Source organism: Carettochelys insculpta, chromosome 13 (assembly GCF_033958435.1).
Source record: "Carettochelys insculpta isolate YL-2023 chromosome 13, ASM3395843v1, whole genome shotgun sequence".
In the NCBI taxonomy this organism is placed as follows: domain Eukaryota; kingdom Metazoa; phylum Chordata; order Testudines; family Carettochelyidae; genus Carettochelys; species Carettochelys insculpta.
The window spans coordinates 45,385,523-45,399,103 of NC_134149.1; the positions used below are offsets into that span (position 1 = coordinate 45,385,523).

Below are 13,581 nucleotides of genomic sequence, written 5' to 3' on the forward strand. Positions count from 1 at the left end.
GTCCCCACCCCCGGGGCTGGGCTGGGGGCTGGGCTCGGCTGCAGCTGTGCACTAGGGGTGGACGGCCGGACCCCTCTGCTGACCGAGGAGCAGATCTGGGGGGGTCCCCGTTTGGGACCAGCCCAGCGGGTGGTGGCTCGCCACGGAGAAGGGGCAGGGCCTTCTGTGCCGTGGGGAGTCTGTGTACCAAGGGCTGGGGATGGGGGAGGTAGCTCTGCCCTTTGCTTGCTCGGCGGTGGGGCGAGGGAGGGGTCCGGGCTGTGACAGGCTGACTCTGGAGGCTGAAGCGTGGGCACAGCCTCCTGTGCTGTGGGCCATCTGTGCCCCTGCAGGGGTGGCAAGTGCGGTAGAGCCTGGGGCTTGCCGGGGAGACCTGCCCTGTTGAACTTGGGGGTGGAGGGCTGAAGCCTTGGGGCGGTGCCAGGCCAGACCTGCCCTGCCCTTGGCTTTGGCTGCGTGGTGGGTGGGAGCGGAGCTCGGGCGCAGGGCTGTGCCAGTTGCCGGCAGCGGCAGGAGCCCTGATGGCCCCGGCACACCCAGCGCGCACCGCAGAGCCGATCCCTGGCCTGGGCTCCCCCTGCATTTGCTGGAGTCCAGCTGTGCTGTTCAGAGCAGCACAGCGGGAAGGGCTGGAGGGGAATGCCCAAGGGAGGCCGGGTGCCCAGTGATGGGCACGGGGCTGTGCCCTGGGCTGGTGGGTGGCTGCCGAAGCTGCCAGTGGCCTGGCTGGCGGGCAGGGTCGGGAGGCAGGAGGGTGGCTGGCGTGTTCTGCAAGACCTTTCCCTGGGGGGGAAGCAGTGCCAGGCTGAGATCGGGCTCTTGGGGTGGGGGGGCCTGGCTTGCTGCGCTCCCCACCTGGCCCAGGCAGGGCACTGAGACTCAGGGCGTGGGCACCTCTGTCCGGGCTGCCGTGCCGCGGGCATGGAGGTAAGGGGTTCCGCTGGGCACGCAGGGAGCAGGCCCGAGTGCCGCTCTCATGGAGCCGTGTGCTCCGGCCGGTCGTGCTGGAGAGGGGCCTGTGCCAGTGCAGCTGGAAGGAGGGAGGGAGGGCTCCCCACAAGGCAGGTGGAGGGGCGGGAGGGAAGGAGACGGCTCCCCCCACCACTCCCCTCAACCTCGTGAGCCTGGTTCAGGCCTGGGGCCAAACTACCACGGGCTGGGGCAGCGGGAATGCAGTGCCCGTGGCAGAGGGAGTGCAGTGAGGAGCGTGCCGTGCCGTGCCGTGCCGTGCCGTGCTGGCTGTCAGCGATCTGGCTCTGCGCCTGCTGTGTGCCGGGGGACGTGGAGGGGTGGGGAGGTGCCCGCGATACAGGGAATTAGCCTCTTGTGGGCCCAGCAGCAGCCGGGGCAGGGTCTGAAATGCACGAATGGTGGCACAGGGCAGTGCCGGGGCCCGAGAGCCCCCGGATGGCGCGAGAAGGGGATGAGGCGCCTCATGACGGGCCGCGTTCCAGGCGCTTTCGGTGGGCTTGGGCACCGTGGCAGGGGTGGACCCATGGGCCTCTGTGCATCGGTGTGGCTGGTTGGTGCGCGGGGACCTGTGGCTGCCCTGCCTAGGAGACAGGGAGGGCGGGTGGGGCACCAGGGGGAGCTGGGCCGGGGGGAAGTGCCAGACGGGATGCCATTCTGACTCCACTGTGAGCAGCAAACCGGACGTCCAGCAGCCTGGCGAGCGGCAGCGGCTGGGGCGCCAGGGCCCTTTCCAGCTGGGCGCTGCGGTTGCTAACCGGGCGCCTGGGGGTGCAGGGGGAAGGGGGTTGGCAGCTGGGGGCTGTCATTGGGAGGCTTCATGCCCTGACTCCCCCATGACTTCCCAGCCCCCCAGCATGTATCTCTGTGGGCCTTGTGGGTTCCAAGCCTGTCCCCCATGGCCCCGGCATGCCCAGTGATCCCTGTCCCGCGCAGGGGGAAGGCGGGTGGGGCCGGGTGCAGGGGACAGCGGGCAGCTGGGACCGGGGCCCTGTGTCCTGGGCGGCCGCTGGCTGAGCACCTCTCTGCTCTGTGCTAGGTGGAGGATGGGGGCAAGGCGGCCCTGTCCCGAAAGCTGCGGCCCGGGGACCAGCTGGTGAACATCAATGGCACACCTCTGTACGGCTCCCGGCAGGAAGCGCTGGTGCTGGTCAAGGGCTCCTACCGCACGCTGAAGATGATTGTCCGCAGGTAGGAGGGGGCTTGCCTGGTGCCAGCCCAGCTGTGGAGGGCGCCGGCCTGTGGGCAGGGGGCCGCGGCGGGCAGCATTGTCAGGGTGCTGGGGGCAGCAAGCGGCTGAGTGGGCCGATACAGGGCAGCGTCTGGCCCAGCCGGGGCACTGCAGGGCAGAGAGGGTCCAGGCCGGGTGCTGGGGTGCAGGAAGGGACCTGCTCCTGGCTCTGCGCCCTGGCTCTCAGGAGTCCCCCACCCCGGTGCACCCCTGCTGGGCTGGGGGGTTCCCAGCCTGAGCCGCTGCTGCCCTCTGGTGTCTGCAATGCGCCTGCTGTCTGCTGCAGCTGGGGGCAGGGAGCCCGCACAGCCCCTCGGCTCCGCGCTGGGCCCCGGCCTCTCCCTGGCACTCACGCCAGCTGTGGGCTGGGGTCTCTGCTGGGGGAGGTGGGGTGAGCCTGCCCCCAGTGTCGTGGGCTCCCCGGCCCTGCTGCCCTCCCAGAGCTGTGCATTCCCTCGGTCTCTTCCCCATGTGATGCTGCAGAGAGCCCCGCTCCCCTGGGCCCCTCCCATGGGCTGCAGCTGCCCTGGCTGGCTGGCTGCAGCGTGCCCTCACCACGGCTGGGCAGCGAGTGGGCTGCTCCCCACTGCTGCGGGGGCGGCCGTGGCCGTCTGTGAAAGCTGTGGGAGACGTGGGCAGAGGCTCCAGGCAGCGAGCCCGTCTCTAGCCCTGCAGCCTGTGCCCAGGGAGGCAGCTGCCTGGGGAGACTCTGGTCCCAGCCCACCGTGGGGCGCAGGTGGGGGGACGTGCCCCGCCCAGGTGCTCGTGACTCCCGGGGTGGGAGTCTCTCGTGTGGGGCCCGACAGGCCCGTGGGCATTGGGCTGGTGTGAGGGCCGGGCTGGCCGCCTGCTCTCCCGTTTGCTTCCAGGGCTGTGCGCAGAGCCAGGAAGCGCTGGGCTCTCTCCAGCCCGGCTGCTGTCCCCTGCGGCAGCGAGTTCCTGGCTGGCTGGAGCATTATCTCCTCCGAACATCACTTCCTTCTCCTTCCTGGCTGCTGCGGGCGCTGGGGCTGGCAGGCCATTGGCCGCCGGGCCGGGGCTGGGGTGGGGCTCAGCGGCCCCCAAAGGCTGCCCGAGTGCGCTGGGACCAGGTTGGCGCTAACGCAGGCTGCCCGGCGTGGCAGAGCCAGGTCCGTGGCTGTGCCCCCACAGGCGGCGATAGGGGCGGCAGCCGGCTCTCTCTGGGATCCCCATGGTGAGTACGGGGCCTGAGCCGGGGGACTCCTCTGGCTCCTGTCTGAAGGCCCCTCACGGCCTGGTTTGCCTGGAGGGAGCCAGGCCAAGAGGATGGGTGGCTCTGTGGCTTGTGTCCTGCTGAAGGTGGCACGTCCTGCCAGGGGACGTGGGGTACAGCTCAGGGTGCCCTGCGCCAGCTGTGCTCGGCCGGAGCAGAGCAGGCTGTCCTCGTCCCCCAGCACTGCTCACCCCTCTTCTCTGGGGCCCTGCTCAGCACCCCCACCCCCACCCCCCGCACTGCAACGTGCCTGAGTCTGGGCACCGTGTTCTCCTGTGCCACCTGTGCCCAGCTCTGCGACCCACAGCCCCTGCCGGCCCAGCCTGGGGCTTCCCCCGCCCTCCCGCTCTGCCGGTGCCCCTCACTCCACAGCCACAGCCCCTGCCAGCCCAGCCTGGGGCTGCCCCCGCCCTCCCGCTCTGCCGGTGCCCCTCACTCCACAGCCACAGCCCCTGCCGGCCCAGCCTGGGGTCCCCTCACTCCCCACCCACAGCCCCTGCCGGCCCAGCCTGGGGCTGCCCCCACCCTCCCGCTCTGCTGGTGCCCCTCACTCCCCACCCACAGCCCCTGCCAGCCCAGCCTGGGGCTTCCCCCACCCTCCCGCTCTGCCGGTGCCCCTCACTCCCCACCCACAGCCCCTGCCAGCCCAGCCTGTGGCTGCCCCTCACTCCCCACCCACAGCCCCTGCCAGCCCAGCCTGGGGCTTCCCCCACCCTCCCGCTCTGCTGGTGCCCCTCACTCCCCACCCACAGCCCCTGCCAGCCCAGCCTGGGGCTTCCCCCGCCCTCCCGCTCTGCTGGTGCCCCTCACTCCCCACCCACAGCCCCTGCCAGCCCAGCCTGTGGCTGCCCCTCACTCCCCACCCACAGCCCCTGCCAGCCCAGCCTGGGGCTGCCCCCGCCCTCCCGCTCTGCCAGTGCCCCTCACTCCCCACCCACAGCCCCTGCCGGCCCAGCCTGGGGCTTCCCCCACCCTCCCGCTCTGCCGGTGCCCCTCACTCCCCACCCACAGCCCCTGCCGGCCCAGCCTGGGGCTTCCCCCACCCTCCCGCTCTGCCGGTGCCCCTCACGCCACAGCCACAGCCCCCACACTGCAACGTGCCTGAGTCTGGGCACTGTGTTCTCCTGTGCCACCTGTGCCCAGCTCTGCGACCCACAGCCCCTGCCAGCCCAGCCTGGGGCTTCCTCCCGCTCTGCTGGTGCCCCTCACTCCCCACCCACAGCCCCTGCCGGCCCAGCCTGGGGTCCCCTCACTCGCGTGGCTCTGCCAGGGCCCAGACCTCCTCCTCCCTCCGTCCCAGCCCTGCCTCCCACAACACAGGGGCAGCTGGTCTGGCCCAGTTGTGGGCCAGCTCTGTGAAGTGCAAAGCCCGTGAGGTCCCTGGTGCGCTGCTGGCTCCTGCCCTGGGGCCAGGCGCCCCGATGTCTGGCCTCACGCCGGCTCCGGAGCTGGGACAGCCCGTGGCACAAGGGGTCAGGGCTTCGCGGGGCGCTGTGGGGCAGGGGAGTCCCACGCTTGGCCTGAGCGGCTGGCTGGCGGGGTGGGGCCCATCATGCTGGGCGCTGCCGCGAGGATCTCGCTGAGGAGTCGCTGCTGCAGGGCGCCGCCGTGGCCCACCTCTCTCCCCAGAGAGCTGGGTCCCTGGCCACCTGCGGGGTTGTGTCTCTGAAGGGGCGGAAGGCTGCTCTGCAGGCTGGCCTGGCGCCTGCCCCACGGAGATCATAAATCCCAGCATTATTGCCGTGCTATCGGCGCCCAGGCCCTGACCCTCTCGACAGCTTCCTCTGCACCGCTCGACACCTCCGGCCCCTGAGCACGGGGCCTGGCCCTCCCCGGGGCTGGGCAGGTGGGACGCATGCTGGTGCCGCGGCTCTGCCTTGCTCAGCCTGTGCCCCGGCAGGGCTGCACCCAGCTGAGGCTGCCTGCAGGGCTGGGCGCAGCCGGGCTGAGCCGCTCCAAGGCTCTGCTCAGAGCCCTCCTGTGCCCCAGGCCCAGAGGCTGGACTCGACTTAGCCTCTTGCCAGTCCGGCTCTGCCCCAGCCTGCGGGCAGCGGTAACGTGCCTGGCTGTGGGACCCAGGGCTTGGCCCGTCCGGCTGGGGGGAGCCAGGCCCCACTGAACCCCCCCCCTTTGCTCTGGCAGGCAGGCGCTGCATGTCCGGGTGCTTCTGAGGGTAGATTGGTTCTCGGGTCCCCCTGTCGCCCGGGGCTGGGGGCTGGCGGTTTGCCTTGCGCTGCAGGACCAAGCCTGGCCAGTTCTGTGGGACGGTGCCTGGGAGCTCTGCGGGGCCCTGCCTGGCTTGCCACGCTGCCCTGCCAATGCCGCGATGCCCGTGGGGGTGGGGCTGCCTGGCTGGTGCCAGCCTCAGTCAGTCTGAGTCAGCCCCTGGGAATCATGAGACTGGCGTGAAGCTCCGGCACTCGCTGGGGAGATGGATCCTCCTCTCCTGGTGTGGGAGCCTGGCGGGGTGCTTGGCCGGCTCTCCCCGCCGCTGGGGCTGGGGGTCCCCGGGCTTTGCTGGAGGGGAGGGCACAGTGCATGGGGAGGACTGGTGAGAATTTCCCCTAGCGCCGCCCCTCCTCTGCCTGCTGGGGTGCCAGTGGGAGGGGGCCCCCCATTGCTTCAGCTGCTCAGGGCCCTGCAGGCAGAGGGGCGGGGGAGCTGAGGGACAGCCCCACGCCCCTGGTGCTGTGCCCGCCTGTGGAATGCCGTCCCCCCCATGCCGGTGGCTCCCCCTGCGCGGTGGGCCAGCTGCCCATGAGCCGTGGGGAACGCCCGCGTCCTGCTGTGGGGCCGGGCAGGGAGCTGCTCAGGAAGTGAGCTCAGCCAGCTCGCTCTGTGCTGCTCTTGGCAGGAGGAACGTGCCCGTCATCAGGCCCCACTCCTGGCACCTGGCCAAGCTCTCCGAGGCCCGAGCCGAGGCTGCCACCATGCACTGCCCTGCCGACGCCTTCAGCTTGTCCTGGCACTCGGGATGTGACGCCAGGTGAGTGCTCCAGCCGCTGGGGCTGGGGCTGGGGCTGAACCCTGCCTGTGCTGACCATGGCAGGAGCCCCCAGCTCTGCCCCAGCCAGACGTGCTGCCCTGGGGGTGTCTGGCTTCAAAACGCCTCTCTCCTGGGGTGCCTCCTGCCAGGGGCCCACGGTGCCGCTCAGCTGCCAGCAGGCCTTGGTGCCACCCCGACCCTTCGTCCCCTGGCTGATCTCCGTGCCGGGCTGGGAGAACCGTGGGGCCCCTGTGAGGTGCTGGGAGCTGCCCCCCGAGCGCACTTTATTGGCCCAGTGTGAGGGCACATCTCGCCCTGGGATTTTCCACCTGGGGCTGGGCTATCTCCGCCAGCCTCCCAGCGCACCAGGCAGGGAGATCTGAGGCACCCAGGGACTGGGCAAGGCTGGGCCCAGCCTGCACCTGTCCCCATTGGGCCGGCTTCTCCCCTCTCTTCCCTGGGGGCTGGAGGGTCCCCGGGCAGTGCCTTGGGGTGATGATTTGTTCCGGAGGGTGGCGGGAGAGCTGCTGAGGAGCTTGCGGAGTGGGGCAGCCAAGGGCGCGTGGCCTGGCCTGGCAGAGCGGGGCGGGCTGTGCCCGGGGGCAGGGGGGTTTGCCGGCCACTGCTCACACCTGCTGTCCCTCCCCAGCGACCTGTCCCTGCCGTGGGCCCAGCTCTCTCGACATTGCAGCACAGAGAAAAGCAGCTCCATCGGCAGCATGGAGAGCCTGGATCCCCCCGGGCAGGCCTACTACGAGGGCAGCCTCTCGCCCGTGGACCAGAGCCTCTACCAGAACAAGCGGGACTCCGCCTACAGCTCCTTCTCTGCCAGCTCCAACGCCTCGGACTACGCCCTCTCCCTGCGCCCCGAGGAGACCTCCTCCACAGACTCCATTCTCCAGGGCCTGGGCCCCAGCCGTGCCCCCGACGGGCGCTACCTGCAGACTGGCAGCGACGGGGTGGGAGGTTCCCACCAGCTGGCCGGGTACCCAGCACCCAGCTCCCGGCCGTCCTCCTGCCCTCACGAGAGCAGCCTGGCTGGTGCCTCCAAGTCGGGGGCCCCTCCCCAGCCCCCCGTGAGGAGGGACAGCCTCCGGGCCTCTAACCCCCAGCCGACTGGCCCTGAGCGGCGCCGGGCTTCCGCTCCCGCCGAGGCCTTGCACCTCCCAGGCAGGTGGAGCTTGGAGACCGCCCAGTGCCGGCAGGACAAGGAGCCCGAGGGCCCGGGGGGGCCCGGGAAGGACCGCCTGTCTGCCGACCAGTACTACATGCTGAGCGCCCACCTGGACAGGGCCCTGCCCAGCCCCGAGCAGCTGCTCCTCGGGGAGAGCACGGAGCACCCGGGGGGGGCTGCCCTGGGGCAGTACCAGAACACCAGTGCCCCTGGCGGGGAGCCACCCCCGTCCCCATGGAAGGGACATCGGCACAGTGCCCCAGAGCAGCTGCTGGCAGCCCAGCTGCGCTCCCTGACGGTGGCCCCGGGCAGCAGGGGCTGGGACATCCAGCTGCAGGACGGGCACCAATGGACCACAAACCCACTGCACTTGGAGCAGCCGGGCCCTGGGCAGCAGCCAGAGGCTGGCCAGGAGCCACCATGCGGGGCTGCGGCCGTGGGCACAGCCTGGGCTGACCTCCACGTCCCACATGGGCAGCGCTCTCCGGGCCAGGCCCAGGATGCTGGCCGCAGCCAGGCTCCATACAGGGCCTGCCCGGAGCTGGAGAAACCCTGCAGTCCCCCCAGTGAGCAGCCGCCTGCCGGCCTGGCCAACGGGGGGAAGGAGCCAGGGGAGGGCCGGTTGGGCCCCCGGAAGTCGGGCTCAGCCCAGCTGCGGCGCCGCAGCGAGCGCTTCGCCACCAACCTGCGCCATGAGATCCAGTGGCGGAAGGCCCAGCTGCAGAAGAGCAAAGGCTCCGCCTCGCTGCTGTGCGGGGGCGAGGCGGTGCAGGAGACGGCCGAGCCGGGCGAGAGCCCCCCCAGCCCACCGGCAGCCCCCCGGCACAGCTCGCCCTGCTCTGGGGACGAGGCAGGAGCCCCCGCGCCGGGCGCAGCATCTGCTGGCGAGCTGGGCAGGAGCCCTAGCCACCCGGCTGAGGGGAGCGCCCCCGCCCAGCAAGGCCCCAGCCCCCCGGTCCCCACCCGGGACAAGCCGAGGGCCGCGGGGGGCCGGGGCCGGTGGCGCTGGTCTCCGGAGCACAAGCTGCAGCGGGCGCCCAGCCTGTGGGAGTCGTACGCCCAGGGGCCGGAGGCGCCCCCGTCCCCACCCTGCCTGTCGGAGGACGCTGGCCTGCTGCCCTTTGCCGACCGCAGGAAGTTCTTCGAGGAGAGCAGCCGGTGCGGGGTGCGGCACGGCCAGGCCCCCGTCCTCCGGCCGCCAGCCCCCGAGCCGCTGGGCGCTGCGTGCCGGGAGCTGCGGCGCCGCTCCATGGACCAGTCCTGTGCACCCCTGTCTCCCGGGCGGCCGAGCCGCCCCGGCTACGCCGTGTGCTGCCCCGGGCTCCCACGGCACAGCGACTTGGAGTACCTGCCGCCCTGTGCCCACGCCTGTGCGGGGCCTGGCCCGCTGCTCCGGGAACCCTGCCTCTACTGCGCCGGCAGCGTGTGCCCCGGCCTGCTGCAGAGGAGCGTGCAGCCTGGCCGCCACGCCTGCCACTGCCACCCGCTGCCCTGGGCGCCGCCCTGCTCCGACTGCTGCTGCCCGTCCTCCTGCAAGGCCCTGCCGGAGAGCGAGCCCTGGCCCGGGAGGAAGGCGCTGCTGGCGGTAAGAGACCTCCCCTGCCGGCGGCGCCTGCTGCTCTGGTGAGGGGAGGGAGCCGTCCGTCTGCCTGTCTGTCCGGCCGTCCCTGGGCACGGGGAGCCAGCCCCGCCCCACCCCCAGCCCTTCACCTTGTGCCACCCCCGGCCGCCGGAGGCGGGTTCAGGGCTGGGTTTGGTTCCATTCCCAGGGCGCTCGGGCGGTGTCTGCCTGGCGTGTGCCCAGTGTGCGCGGGAGCAGTCCTGGACTCCTCAGCCGGGGCAGCGGCCGGCATTCCTTGCCCTGAGCTCTGCCAAGCCCCAGTGCCCTGCCAGGCAGGCCCCAGCCAGCAGGCATCCCTCCAGCTCCGGTCCGGGCTGCTGGGGGGAGGGCGTACCCTGTCCAGCACAGCGCCGGCCGCGGCAGAGAGCCCAGGGCAGGGCAGCCGTGGGGCTGAGCAGGGTGCAGTGTTGTCTCTCTTGGCCTGGGGGGCGCAGCTGGGGGCACTGGCCCAGGGGGCGCTCTCAGATGGGGCCCTGCCCCTGCCCCTGCCCCTGGTTCCCCAGGGCTGCTGGCTGGCTGGCCTCGCCCCAGTCCTCTCCTGGGCCCTAGGCAGCTCCTGCAGGAGGTTTGGGTGTGGCTGAAGCCGTCTCCTCTGAGCTGTCCCCAAGACCCCATGGAGCGAGAAGAGGCCAAGCCTGCCTGCCCAGGGCGCGTGGGGCCAGGTGTCAGCGGCTGGAGGGGGCTGTTTGCAGGGGGAGAGGCTGGGACCAGGCAGCCTGGCTCAGCCCTCAGCTCTCCCTCTCTGGCCCCGCCCAGCTCCATGCCATGGGTCTCTGGCACGCCCTGCTCCCCTGCCACTCGCGGGGGGCCAGGCACCCTGGGGAGCCTTCCCCGCTGCCGCCAGCCCCATGGAGAGCAGCCCCGGGTGGGCAGACAGGCTGAGCCGCTCGTACGGGCGGGGGGCTAAGCTGGCTGCCTGGCCGATGCGGTTCCTTGCTGAGACTCTCCCATGGGGCTGTGGGCTGAAAATACCCCTGCCCCGGTCCTGCTCCCTGGGACATCCGGCAGGGGGAGGGGGACTCGTCCTGGCCGTCTCACTCCTCTGGGTCCTGTTTGCAGGAATTTCCTCTGGACCAGTGGGAGCCTGGGGCGATAAACAGGAAGGGCAGCCAGTCCGTGAGGTAAGAGCCGGGGGCCGGAGGGGGCGTTCTCGGCAGAGCCTTTGTTGGGGGCCCAGCCAGCAAAGGGGCGCAGGCTGCCTGTGACGCTGGATCGCCTGGCCCACGGGCAGCAGCTGCTGGGGCGTCCCAGAGCAGCGAGCCAGGTGCTCGGGGGGCTCCGGTACGGCCCAGCCCAGCACCCGCCATCGGGGGTTTGGTTCTGTTCGTGGTGCACGCTAGAGTTACTCCACAGGCAGCCGGAAAGGCTTAGCGGGAACATGGGTGCCCAGCAAGTGCGGGGCTGGGCGCTGGTGGGCTGGGGGGTAGTGGTGCCACGCCCTGCAGCAGGGTGCGGTGTGGGGATACGTGGTTCGACGGCAGGAGCAGCAGCCCAGGCTGGTGCCCCGTCGGGGGTCCGTGAGCTGCACCAGGCCCGAGCAGGCGAGCGGCCAAAGCAGAGCCAGGGACCTGAGGCCAGGGCCTGGGGTGCGCAGCAGGGATCCACCCCGCCGCACGGGCAGCCCGCGGGGTCTTTCTCTTGGGCCTCTGCAGCCAGCAGCCCCTGCCCAGGACTGCCAGCGGGGCCAGAGAAGTGCTGGGACGGCCTAGGTCTCTGCGGCTTCCCCAGCTGCCGCCTCTGCAGCACTGCTGGCTGCGGCCAGGCCGGGGGCTGGGACTGAATGGGTTTGGGGGCGTCGGCCCCCCATGTTTCCCCAGCGAAGTGGCGCACTGTGAAGTTGCCTTCCAGAGGGAGGGTCCCTTCCGGCCCTTCCTGGAGAGCTCGGAGCAGGCCTGGGCCCCATGCTACCGGGCCGCGTCCTCCCACAACCTCTCCTGGGACTGCGAGAGGCGCACGCCAGAGAGCCCCAGCGAGCCGCTCCCCCGCCCGCTGCGGGGCAGGGCCTTCTCCGAGAGCCACCTCCCCGTGGAGCCGCCCCGGGCCCGGGCCCGGGAGAGCCGAGACGCCCCCTTGGCTGAGCAGGAGGAGACCCGCTCGGTGCCCCCGTGTCCCACCAGGAAGAAAGGGCCACCCCCTCCCCGGCCCCCACCCCCCAACTGGGAGAAGTACAGAACTCGCCGGGCCTCCCACCACCACCTGCACCTGCCGGAGCCCGCGGGGCCCCTGGAGCAACCTCACCAGCCGGGCAGCCGCCACGTGGAGACGGCCAGGCAGCGTGCGCAGAGCCTGCCCCTGGAGCAGCTCCCCGGGGACTCCGCCGAGCCCAGGGCCGTCTCCCAGCCGCCGCCTGCGGCTCTGGGCAGCGCGGGGCACCTGCCGGAGCAGGGGAGCAGCCGCCCCCAGAGCCCTGGGTCGCCTCGGCAGCCGCCAGCGCTGGACGTGGGCCCCAGGGATGCGCCCAGGCAAGTGCCCGCCCCGCCCCACGTGGGGGCACACCCACACCCTGACGGGGGGCGCACATATCCCCCAGCTGGCTGCCCTCCCTCGCCTCCCCGGTCCCTGCCGCCCTCCCTCAGCCTGTCGGGGGGCGCATGGCCCTGCCGCCCTTCCCTCAGGGCAGCCCCCCTCCCTCAGTTCTGGGCAGCTCCTGCTGGAAGCCGCCCTGGCCCTGGCGCTGCAGTGGGGCCCCGCCTGCCCGCTGAGGAGCAGCCTGTCTCGCCTGCGCCCAGGGCTGATGCGCTTGGTGAGCGTCAGCCGTGTGCAAGGCCTGGGGTGCCCTGAGCTAAAGCGAGCTGCAGCCGATGCCCTGGGACTGCTCTCCACACCCGCAGGCCCCACCCTGGGTGCAGGAGTAAGGCCGGTGTGCCCGCAGCCTGGCCTGGGCCGATTGGCCAGGCTTGCCCCCGAATGCTGATTGCCCCGGTGCTAGGGGGAGTGGGGCTGAGGCATGCCCCCCCACCCACCCAGTTTGGCTCTTGCGCCCTTTCCACGAGGCTGGGGGGGGTTTCCTTGAGTGCCGCTGCTCGGGGGCACATGGGGCTGGAGGGGTGTGCGGCCTGTCCCTGGAGCACAGGGCTGTTTACCCAGGCTGTGTCGGGGGCCCTGGGCAGGCCAGAGAAGGGCCGTACCCACGGCTGTTTTCTGGGCACCTGAGCAGTGCAGCATTGCTTGTGGGGTGGCTCCCTGGGGCGCATGGAAGCAAGACCTCGGCTCCCAGGGGTGTGGTGGGTGGGTGCCTGGGTCCAAGGAGCGTCAGGCTGAGTCCCGCTCTCGTGGCTGGTATGGGCCAAGCAGGCAGGGAGCAATGCCCCTCAGGAGCCAGGCCACCTCCGAGTGTCCCCCGCACGTGGGAAAGCCCCTGAGCCAAGGAGTGCGGCTGGCCTGGTGCTACCCGCTGAGTCGGAGGTGGGGGTCCCCAGCACGCCGGAGGCTGCCAAGCTGTGGGGTTGTGCTTACAGGCCTGCCGGGCCCTCGGAGGGGGCGAAGGAGCCGGGCCGGACCGGGAAGGACGAGCAATACCAAGCCATCAGCTGGGGCCAGGAGCGCCCCCGGCCCGGCGCCCCCCGCCTGGGTGAGTGGCACTCGCCTGTGAGTTCCCGTGGTGCGGGCCAGGCAGCAGCCCTGGCCCCTCACTGCCTGCCTCCCCCTGCAGCCCCCGCGGAGGTGGCCTCGGCCCAGGAGAGCGCAGAGGTGGAGAGCTGCCGGCTAGGCAGGCAGCCACCCTGCCGCATGACCTCGGAGGAGCTGATGCGGGACGTGGCGGGGAGGGACCGCTCCCTGGCCGGCGTGCTGAGCCCAGCCTCTGGCATGGTGACTGCCGCCGAGGTGATGGACGAGCTCTTCTCCGCGGGGCACCGCCGCTGCTGGAAGGAGCATCGCCAGCCGGGCTGGCGGCTGGAGCACCACAGCCAGGCTGAGGCTCAGGAAAGGTAGGCAGGGTCTTAGCGGTGCTGGGGTGGGGCCGGATGTGCAACCCCTGGGGCTTACGGGGTGTCTCACGTTCTGTCCACGTCCCTGCAGCGTGGCTGCAAGGCCCGGAGCAGTAGCTACCTGGTCCCGCCGCTGGGCTGCGTCCCTGGGGGTTCTGGATGTCACAGCGGCACCTCTGCCCTGTCGCGGTGTCGGCTCTGTGCCTTGCGCAGGGGGAGAGTGCTGCTCCGGCGCACCCCTACCGGCGTGCCAACGGCAGGTGGTGCCGCTGGGATCACCTGGCACGCTGACCGGGGGGGGCGGCGAGTTCGTGCAGGGGCTGGGCTGGGCTGGGCCCTGGGGGTGCAGAAGGCAGAGCAGCGGGAAGGAGCGTCTCTGTGTGGACAGTCTCTTGGGCTGGAGGAGGCCGTTGGGCTCTGGCCAGGTCAGCCCCCAC

At 71.8% G+C, this 13,581-nt stretch overlaps 1 protein-coding gene across 4 annotated transcripts in view; it reads left to right on the top strand.

Moving 5' to 3' along the window:
- Window positions 1–13,581, top strand: part of SHROOM4 (shroom family member 4) — a 34,968-nt gene that overhangs the window by 12,780 nt on the left and 8,607 nt on the right. For 3 of the 4 annotated variants that reach the window (XM_075007584.1, XM_075007587.1, XM_075007585.1), the window contains exons 2-8: window positions 2,009–2,160; window positions 6,289–6,420; window positions 7,070–9,179; window positions 10,275–10,336; window positions 11,033–11,677; window positions 12,674–12,786; window positions 12,868–13,144. In XM_075007584.1, coding sequence (XP_074863685.1) covers window positions 2,009–2,160; window positions 6,289–6,420; window positions 7,070–9,179; window positions 10,275–10,336; window positions 11,033–11,677; window positions 12,674–12,786; window positions 12,868–13,144 — 3,491 coding nt within the window. Of the gene's footprint in view, window positions 1–2,008; window positions 2,161–3,291; window positions 3,396–6,288; window positions 6,421–7,069; window positions 9,180–10,274; window positions 10,337–11,032; window positions 11,678–12,673; window positions 12,787–12,867; window positions 13,145–13,581 lie in introns of those variants that run through there. The other variant, XM_075007588.1, reaches the window with a different exon arrangement.